Below are 10473 nucleotides of genomic sequence, written 5' to 3'. Positions count from 1 at the left end.
CCAAAAAAGAAAGAAAAAACCCTTTATGTTCACTTTTTGTTCATTTTGATTTTTAAATTGGATTTTTATAACTGATTTTTAAGAAGTTGTATTGCATTTAGTATCCCCCACTTTGGTCGGTGGTAATTCATTTTGTTATGTGCGTTTATTTGATCTTTTAATGCTATGCTGTGTATCACTCAGAAAACAATTTGTTATGGGGAGGAATACAAATAATGTCGTTGTTGTTTTTGTTGTTTTATTAGAGTAAAGTAAAGCGTGCCGTCAAGTCGATTTCGACTCCTGGAGCCCGCAGAACCCTGTGGTTTTCTTTGGTAGAATACAGGAGGGGTTTACCATTGCATCCTCCAACACAGTATGAGATTATTCCTTTCAGCATCTTCCTATATCGCTGCTGCCAGATATAGTACCAGCAGGGATTTGAACTGGCAACCTTCTGCTTATTATTTATTTATTTATTTATTTATTTATTTATTTATTTATTTATTTAATTTATATACCGCCCTTCCAAAATGGCTCAGGGCGGTTTACAATTAGTCAAGCATTTCCCCGCTGCGCCACTTAAAAAGACTGCAATATTGCAATTCCATTAACTGACATTTTAAGCACAACTTTTCCTGTTATCAAAGTGCTTCGTCAGCTAGTGCTCACATGTATAACCCTATGTGATATTCAAGAGGTGTGTCATGTGGCATCTTCTATGGTTGCCTGGCTCCAATTCTGTGTGTGTCATATCTAGAATTTCTATGCTACACAGAATAATGTATCTATCCCACTGCCCGTGTCTTCATCCCAGGCAATTACATCAACTTCACACGACTATGAAGAACCAGACAAGAACTGAGATGGAATTCATCCTCCTCGGATTCTCTGGGTCCAAAAGAGTTCAGTCTCTGCTCTTCACTTCATTCTTTATCACCTACACTGTTGCTTTGGTAGGCAACCTCCTCATTATTACATTGGTCTGGTGTGATAACACCCTTCATAGCCCCATGTACATGTTTATTGCCAACCTGTCCTTTTTAGAGGCTCTGTACACTACGGCAGTTATCCCCAACTTGCTAGTCAACCTAATGAGCCAGAGAAAATCTATTTCTTTTAGTTGCTGCATTTCCCAAGTCTATGTCTACTTCTCAGCAGGTTCAACAGAGTTCTTCCTTTTGGCACTTATGTCTTTTGACCGCTACATTGCTATATGCAACCCACTGCGATACACAACCATCATGAACATGCGCTTTTGCCTTCAGCTTGTAGCTGCTTCCTGGACGTGTGGTTTCCTTGCTGTGATACCACCAGTCATCTTGGTAGCCCGGCTGACATTTTGTGGACCAAATGTCATCAACCATTTCTTTTGTGATGTTGACCCCTTGCTCAAGCTAGCCTGCTTTGATACCAGGAATATTGAGCTATTGAACGTTGTCAGTTCTGCCTTGCTTATTCTATGCTCATTAGTGGTAACAGGGGTGTCCTACTTGTTCATAATTGCAACTGTGATTAGAATTCCCTCAGCCAAAGGGCGTTGGAAGGCACTTTCCACCTGTGCCTCCCACCTAATCGTGGTTACACTATTCTATGGAAGCTCCATTTTTCTTTATGTTCAACCACAAGAAAGCCACTCATTGGACCTCAACAAAATGGCCAGCATTCTGAATACAGTGATAACACCGCTACTGAACCCTTTTATTTATAGCTTAAGAAACAAGAAAGTCAAAGAGGCCCTAGAACGTGTCACTAGAAGGAAGATTTTACCCTCATTAACCTTGGAAGTTTGAGATGGCAGAAATGTGATCTGCACTGTGTACCCTTTAATGACAAGGGCTGATTATCTATCTATCTATCTATCTATTGTTAGATTTGTATACCACCTTTCATTTAAACAATCCCAAGGTGGTTCACAGAGAAAAATTCAAACAAGACTATAAAGATTACACAATTAAAACATTAAGCTAAAAAATAAAAAAACAGAGATCTAACTAAAAAGATTTTAAAGTACATACCTAAAATAACCATACAAACTACAAAGAAGCAGCAGAAGATACAAGCACATAAAAGTCTAGGTAAAACTCCTGACTAATGAAGCATCTGTGTTGCATTCTAGACTAAAGCTGCAATGATGCAAGTGAGTCAAGGCTTTCAATGAGCTGTCCACCATTCCCAAGATCCCTCTTCTCCTTAGTCAAAATCAGCTCAGGCCCCATCAGTGTATATGTGATGTTGGAGTTTTTTGCCCCTAGTATGCATCATTTATGAATAAATTTAAAAGCATCAGCCCCAATACAGACCCCGGGGCACCCCAGTTCTTATTTCCCTCCATTCAGAGTACTGTATTTTTATATCTACCCTATTTCCTTTCATTCAACCAGTTACTAATTCGCACATGAACCTGTCCCCTTATCCCATGACACAAACCTAAACATACTTAGCTAGAAACATGTCTCACCTGTTTCAGTGGTATTCCCTAGTAAATATACTAAGGATGGAAACACACCTCACCTGCTTTCCTCACCTTCCTTTGCAGGTGAGGAAAGAACTCGCACTTAAAATATATTTACTAGGAAGTATATTCACTACTTCCTAGTAGATATACTTTGAATGGGGATATAAGCTCTGTTGAACTGATGAGATGTTGAGGATCAGGGTCAGAACTGACTAGAGTAGAACATAAAATGTGGGAGAGGCAGAATATTACAGCTGCATTCATCAAATTTCAGATTTGATTGATGGAAGAGCATGCGTTACACCTTTATACTCTTTAGGCACTGGCTTCTAGAGATAGGGTTTTGAGAACTAGAAATAAGATTTTAAAATGAGATCTATGGGTTATTTTGCCAGTGATTGGAGTCCTCCCTTCCTTAAGTTCCCTTCCGTCCCTGCAATCAGCTGCAGACACATGCCCAGCACTTTTGCCAGCACTTTCCTGCTCAGCTCTCCTTCCCCTCCCAAATCTCACCCAGCTTCCTCTGATCCCTTGGCACTGGTGGGCAAAAACAGACAAGACAGCATCCTGAGATGCAGGAGGCATATTAAGCCAAGAGAAGTTGGGGAAGGTTATTTCAGCAATAACCAGAGTCCTCCCTTCCCTAAGTTCCCTGCTTGCCTCATAGAAAATGCCCCCCTTCGCCTAGGCAGTTGATTTCGGGGTGGCTGCCCCTCTTCCCTCCTCTTTTTTTTTACATTGGCTGCCTCCTGCGCATCGCACGCTGACTCCTGATTGCTGCCTCCTGCACTCACCCTTGAATTACTGCTGCTATGCTACTCCCGCATGCCCCATTTCTCAAAACTTCGCTTCCCCTAAATTTTCTTGGCTTGTTGTAGCAATGTGCCCTGCTTCCAAGCCCCTCGCCACTGCTCCCAAGCCCCCCCTTGCAGAGGCAGGCTGCAAAGAGGACATGACATCACCTCCTCCGCTCCAGCCCAACAATGAAGGCTGAGCGAAGAGGAGGAGGAGGAGGAGGAGGAGCAGGGCACATGTGCTCAGGCAACCCACCCCCACATGCCCCAGCAGAATTGTACTGCACGGCCCAGCAGAATTGTAAATAGCATGGTGTTGAGCAGCTGGCGGGGGGAAACGAGAAGGGCCGGGGCCAATCAAACTGAACAAATGGCGTGCGACAACTGCTCCTGGTCACCCACCTGACTGTGTGCAGGTGAGGCAGGCAGGGGATCACTTGGCACTTAGCATGGGAAATTGCTCGCCTTGAGCTCCTGAACTCTATAACTTGCACTTGCATGTTTTAATGTTTTCAGGTTCTTCATCACAAAATGAGCACACTTACGTTGACCGCATAAGTCAGTGAGGCAGGCAGGTAGCAGAATCAATGGATTTTTTGCTCCCTGGTTATCTACTCCCTCCTCCTCCTTGCTTTGGCAGTCAGGTCCAGGTGGCCCATGAACAGCAGCAGCAGCACACATGACATGAGGGCAGCACGCTGTGCTGCTCCTCGTCCTCCAGATGTGTGATGCATGCTCTCTGTTCCTCCTCTTGCCACCAGGAGCCAATGGGAGAGCGCCCGCTCCACCCAGACAGATCTGGCAAGTCGCACAGCATGCCTACACCGAGGGAGGAAGGGGAGAGGAGGGGAGGGGAAAGGGGTGGGGAGGGGAAAGGGGAGGGGGCATCGCCAGTCCGGACTTGAAATTTTTTTTAAAATGGGAAAAAAATGTGTTGGGGGAAGCAAGGCCGGGGAATGGCAGGCACTTTGCCCCCCCCCCCAAGCTGCACCCAGGGCACATGCCCTGCCTGCCCCAGCGTTGTTACACCCCTGGTTAGCTGAAACTATTCTATTTTTGTAGAAAACAAGACTGCTTCTCAGAATGTACATAGAGTACTGAGTTACTGGATTCAGCTCTCAAAAAATTCAGCCCTTAAACCTCAAATATGTAGTGTTGTGGACATGGCATAGCAGGGGACTTTGTTTTTCTGTGTTTAAAAATGATACACTAGATACATTTGTATTTCTAGATCTGCTTCAGCAGCTTTGAGAGCATTTCACCTTGAATTTGGTTAAAAGGGAAGTGACTGGCCCAGAGTCACCCAGCAAGTATTATGGCTGTATGGGGATTTGAACTTGGGTCTTCCTGGTACTAGTTCAGCACTCTAACCACTATACCACACTGGTTCCTTGTACGTATTCAGTGATACTACTGATGCAGAACAGAAAATACAGAGCCGTTGAAATGCATCATTATTGAGCGCTCTCTCAGAGATAGAATACATGGATGATCAAAGTCTTCCTGCCATATTTTGCAAATTAATAAAGCAAAGGTGAATGATGCTTTTTTGGTGGGAATGAGGAGGACAATGCCACCAAGCCATCTTCCCATACCAAACACACAAAATGACATGAGCCCAGATTATGTGAGCTTAATAGGAAACCTTAGTAGTCCTTCCCATTGTATAGGGGCAGAGGCTCTCCTGAGCAAAGAGTTGGTTATGTAAGCACCATGAGACCAGAACAAGCCAGAGACACTCTGAAATATGTAACCACATTCACAAAGGAAACCACTATAATCTGTACTTGACAGCCCAGTTTTGCCCAATCATGGGGGCCACTGGGTTCACAGGCAAGCCCAGTGGCTCCCAGGCGGTTAACCCGCTTAAGTACCCCTCCCCTAAAACCTGGCGGGTTTGTGGAGCGAGGGGTCCGAAAACCCGGTTTTTTTATTGTGAGTAGCGCGGTGTGGCTCCGTGCTTCGGCTACTCATGAGGAGACCCCCGGAGAGGAGGCAAAAAGCCACCTCCCGGCTCCGGGGATCTCGCCAGCATGCCCTGCGCACTCGTGCAGGGCATGCTGGAGCTTCCAGGGGCTGATCACCCCCGCTCCCCCCTGCCCCCGCTGGCTCTGTCATGGAGCTGGTAATTGTGTGGGCAGCCAATCCAGCCACCCAGGGCTCCCGCCCTGCTCGTGTGTGGGGAAAGCGGGCTTAGCCCACTCTCCCCGCTCACTCTCCTAAATCAGGTCGCACCGATTATGAGACCCAGCTCCTTGTCTCCTTCCAGCCTGCAGCCTGAGCTTTGAATTTTTATATTAATTTATTTTTGCAATTATAGTTGCAAAGTGTTTGCATGCATCTGGTGGCCATAGCTGCTTTCACATCTTTCCCACAATGTGCTGTGAAAGATTAGCTTTATTTTAATAAAGGGTGTCGGGCTAGATTCTGAGCTACATACTGCTGCAGCGTGCCTTGCTGCATTGCACTCCAATGTATCTGGATTTCCTGCACAGATGGATACTTTGTATTTATACTTCATGCCTTGCTTTCTATTTTCCATAAACAAGTTGGCTGGCCGTGTTGAGTTGCCATGGCGAGTTCTCCCATTTGGTCAATGTTCTCCCAATTGGTTTTCTCCCAGTGGGTCTTCTCCCATTTGGTCTTCTCCAGGTGGGCCAGCTAGGAGGTGCTGGCCCACTGGGATCGGATCTGTTCCTGGTAGTTCTCTAGCCTGGCTTAGGCTGCATGTGAGTACAGCCTCATTTTCTTGATTTCAGCTAAATATGGTATAGTACTTTGGAATTTCATCTTGAATATACAGAAAGCTTAATCATGCTAATTTTAATCTATCCAACTGAACTCCCTTTCTCGCATCCTTCACCATTATCTTAACTACTAAAGATTGGGACTAGGGAGATCTCCAAGGACCGGTGTTCTTTAAGGATTAATTTCTTACAACCCCACAGAGAATGGGTATGATGCAACATACTCATCACAGCACATAAGTATTACAATGAATGCAAACTCAGACATGCTTATCTTCAGAGAGGAATAGAGACAAGAATCCCAGCTTTCATCGAATCAGGTATCATATTAAGCATAAATGCTGATTTGCACTGTGGTGTTAGAAACAATCCATCAAACTCAGAATTACATTACAAATTGAATGAGCCAGAATTATTCTGCAAAACTGATCTAATAGTCAATCTGTATATTATGAAGAATCGGTTAATATACTGAAAAGGGTGGAAGAATTCTGCACTAGAATTCCACTAGGAGCCACTATTTTTTGAATAATGCACTAGACTGAGGGACTGGTGTATGTATACTGTAATTTCTATTCTTTCTGAGGGCTGGGTAACAAAACAATTGAATCAAGTATCCTCTATATGTAGTGGCACACTGAGAATGCATATTGACCCTTCACAAGGTATATATTGTAATGGAGGTGGTACACATTCCCCTTTCCACATGCATTTATCTGGTTTGCATATTCTTTCTCCTATTTTCTGAGACTGGTGGCTGGTGTAGACTGTTTGTGTATACCTGCCTATGTACACATACACCCCACTCAGGAGAGACTTCTGGCTGAAACTCTGGAAAAGCACTGCAAGTCAGTGTAGACAATACTCAGCTAGAAGAGCCAATGATCTGACTTGGTATAAGACGAACACAAGGATGTAATTAGTAGTATCTAAAGTTTTTTTTAAAAAGGAATGTGTGATGGAGAAAATGATACCACGTGACTAAGAATATTGGATTCACTCAGTGTGAACTATACAATTCTAACTGTGCAAATGAACAGAGAAAAAATGTATTGCTAAAGGACCCTTCTTGTATTCTTTATCCGCTCATACTAGATAAGGACAAATCTTCATGAGCCCACAACAGAAATCAAAGAGACAGATAACATTAATGACCCCTTCTTTTTTCCTCACTGACATGATTTCTATGAGTTTACTATGGTAAATGATGGATGTTTTTCTCTGATTCTCTTTCCCCTCTTTCCCCCATTTAAGCAAATGTAGTCAGTGGCTGACATCCTAACGAATTTGTTGTGGGAGGATGTTTCACTGCTGCTGAGCCTCTAGCTGCTTGTGCTAAGTCCAGACGCACTACTGCAAGAATGCTTCCCCATACACAACAGTTGCACCACTCATAAGAACATTTCAGGTTGATCAGATTAGGGGAGAACATAACAGCAGCCCTGCTGGATCAGGCCACGTCCTAGAATTCTGTTTCACACAGTGGTCCACTAGATTCTGCTGGAAGCCACAGGCAGTGCATGCCCTCTCTCCTGCTGTTACTCCCTTGCAACTGGTACCAAGAGGCATCCTTCTTTTGAGGCTGGAGATGGCCTGTAATCCTCCAACTAGTAGCAGATGATAGACCTCTCCTCTATGCAGTAATCCAAGCCCCTCTTAAAGCCATCTAGGTTATTGGCTGTCACCACATCTTGTGGCAGAGAATTCCACAAGTTGATTTTGCCACTCATGGCAAACTTTACTAGTTTTGAAAGGAACTTTTGCACAAGAGGTCTATAGTGAAAGCTATTTTGTTCACTCAGGTCAAAAAAGAAAGAAAAAACCCTTTATGTTCACTTCTTGTTCATTTTGATTTTTAATTTGATTTTTATAACTGATTTTTAAGAAGTTGTATTGCATTTAGTATCCCCCCCTTTGGTTGGTTGTAATTCATTTTGTTATGTGCGTTTATTTGATCTTTTAATGCTATGCTGTGTATCACTCAGAAAACAATTTGTTATGGGGAGGAATAAAAATAATGTTGTTATTGTTTTTGTTGTTTTATTAGAGGAAAGTAAAGTAAAGTGTGCCGTCAAGTTAATTTTGACTCCTGGCGCCCACGGAGCCCTGTGGTTTTCTTTGGTAGAATACAGGAGGGATTTACCACTTCATCCTCCCATACAGTGTGAGATGATTCCTTTCAGCATCTTCCTATATCGCTGCGGCGAGATATAGTACCAACAGGGATTTGAACTGGCAATCTTCTGCTTATTAGTCAAGCATTTCCCTGCTGCGCCACTTGAAGTGACTGCAATATTGCAATTCCATTAACTGACATTTTAAGCACAACTTTTCCTGTTATCAAAGTGCTTCGTCAGCTAGTGCTCACATGTATAACCATATGTGGTATTCCAGAGGTGTGTCATGTGGCATCTTCTGTGGTTATCTGGCTCCAATTCTATGTATGTTGTATCTAGAATTTCTATGCTACACAGAATAATGTATCTATCCCACTGCCCGTGTCTTCATCCCAGACAATTACATCAACTGAACATGACTATGAAGAACCAGACAAGAACTGAGATGGAATTCATCCTCCTCGGATTCTCTGGGACCAAAAGAGTTCAGTCTCTGCTCTTCACTTCATTCTTTATCACCTACACTGTTGCTTTGGTAGGCAACCTCCTCATTATTACATTGGTCTGGTGTGATAACACCCTTCATAGCCCCATGTACATGTTTATTGCCAACCTGTCCTTTTTAGAGGCTCTGTACACTACGACAGTTATCCCCAACTTGCTAGTCAACTTAATGAGCCAGAGAAAATCTATTTCTTTTAGTAGCTGCATTTCCCAAGCCTATGTCTACTTCTCAGCAGGTTCAACAGAGTTATTCCTTTTGGCGGTCATGTCTTTTGACCGCTACATTGCTATATGCAACCCACTGCGATACACAACCATCATGAACATGCGCTTTTGCCTTCAGCTTGTAGCTTATTCCTGGATGTGGGGTTTCCTTGTTGTGATTCCACCAGCCGTCTTGGTAGCCCGGCTGACATTTTGTGGACCCAATGTCATCAACCATTTCTTTTGTGATGTTGACCCCTTGCTCAAGCTAGCCTGCTTTGATACCAGGAATATTGAGCTAGTGAACATTGTCAGTTCTGCCTTGCTTCTTCTAGGCTCATTAGTGGTAACAGGGGTGTCCTACTTGTCCATAATTGCAACTGTGTTTAGAATTCCCTCAGCCAAAGGGCGTTGGAAGGCACTTTCCACCTGTGCTTCCCACCTAATTGTGGTCACACTCTTCTATGGAAGCTCCATTTTTCTTTATGTTCAGCCACAAGAAAGCCACTCATTGGACCTCAACAAAATGGCTAGCATTCTGAATACAGTGATAACACCGCTACTGAACCCTTTTATTTATAGCTTAAGAAACAAGAAAGTCAAAGAGGCCCTAGAACGTGTCACCAGAAGGAAGATTTTACCCTCATTAACCTTGTAAGTTTGCGATGGCAGAAATGTGACCTGCACTGTGTACCCTTTTAATAACAAGGGCTGATTATCTATCTATCTATCTATTGTTAGATTTGTATACCACCTTTCATTTAAATAATCCCAAGGTGGTTCACAGAGAAAAATTCAAACAAGACTATAAAGATTACACAATTAAAACATTAAGCTAAAAAATAAAAAACAGAGATCTAACTAAAAAGATTTTAAAATACATACCTAAAATAACCATACAAACTACAAAGAAGCAGCAAAAGATACAAGCACATAAAACCCTAGGTAAAACTCCTGACTAATGAAGAATCTGTGTTGCTAGACTAAAGTTGCACGATGCAAGTGAGTCAAGACTTTCAATGAGCTGTCCACCATTCCCAAGATCCCTCTCCTGGTTAGTCAGAAACAGCTCAGGCCCCATCAGCGTATATGTTGGAGTTTTTTGCCCCTAGTATGCATCATGTTTGAATAAATTGAAAAGCATCAGCCCCAGTACAGATCCCTAGGGCACTCCACTTCTTATTTCCCTCCATTCAGAGTACTGTATTTTTATATCTACCCTATTTCCTTTCCTTCAACCAGTTACTAATTTGCACATGAACCTGTCCCCTTATCCCATGACTGCTACATTTTCTCAAGAGTCTTTGGTGAGGAACTTTGTTGAAAACCTTTTGAAAGTCCAGGTATACTATGTCAACTGGATTACCTCTATCTACACACCTGTTGACACTCTCAAAGAACTCCAAAATTTTGGTGAGGCAAGATTTATATGTGCAGAAGCCATGCTGTTTCTCTTTCAGCACTTATGAATGTGATGTAGTTTCAGATGTTAACAAGTGACTTATCATGAACTAAGGAAAAGCATGAACTCAACAGCAGGCATAATCCAAAAGTCAGAATCCAAATTAGCCTAATGGATATAGATATAGATATAGATATAGATATAGATATAGATATAGATATAGATATAGATATAGATATAGATAGAGATAGAGAGAGTAATGATAAGA

General features: G+C 42.9%; 2 protein-coding genes across 2 annotated transcripts; both read left to right on the top strand.

Annotated features, from left to right (window-relative positions):
• Positions 1 to 821: 821 nt before the first annotated feature.
• Positions 822 to 1772, top strand: LOC128331112 (olfactory receptor 6M1-like). Its single transcript, XM_053264467.1, has one exon. It carries the CDS (start codon positions 822 to 824, stop codon positions 1770 to 1772), a length of 951 nt encoding a protein of 316 aa, XP_053120442.1.
• Positions 1773 to 8456: 6684 nt separating this feature from the next.
• Positions 8457 to 9461, top strand: LOC128331111 (olfactory receptor 6M1-like). The gene has a single exon (XM_053264466.1). It carries the CDS (start codon positions 8457 to 8459, stop codon positions 9459 to 9461), a length of 1005 nt encoding a protein of 334 aa, XP_053120441.1.
• The last annotated feature ends 1012 nt before the right edge of the window (positions 9462 to 10473 follow it).

This window comes from Hemicordylus capensis, chromosome 6 (genome assembly GCF_027244095.1).
Source record: "Hemicordylus capensis ecotype Gifberg chromosome 6, rHemCap1.1.pri, whole genome shotgun sequence".
Classification (NCBI taxonomy): Eukaryota; Metazoa; Chordata; class Lepidosauria; order Squamata; family Cordylidae; genus Hemicordylus; species Hemicordylus capensis.
This window is presented reverse-complemented; position numbering and strand designations above follow the sequence as displayed.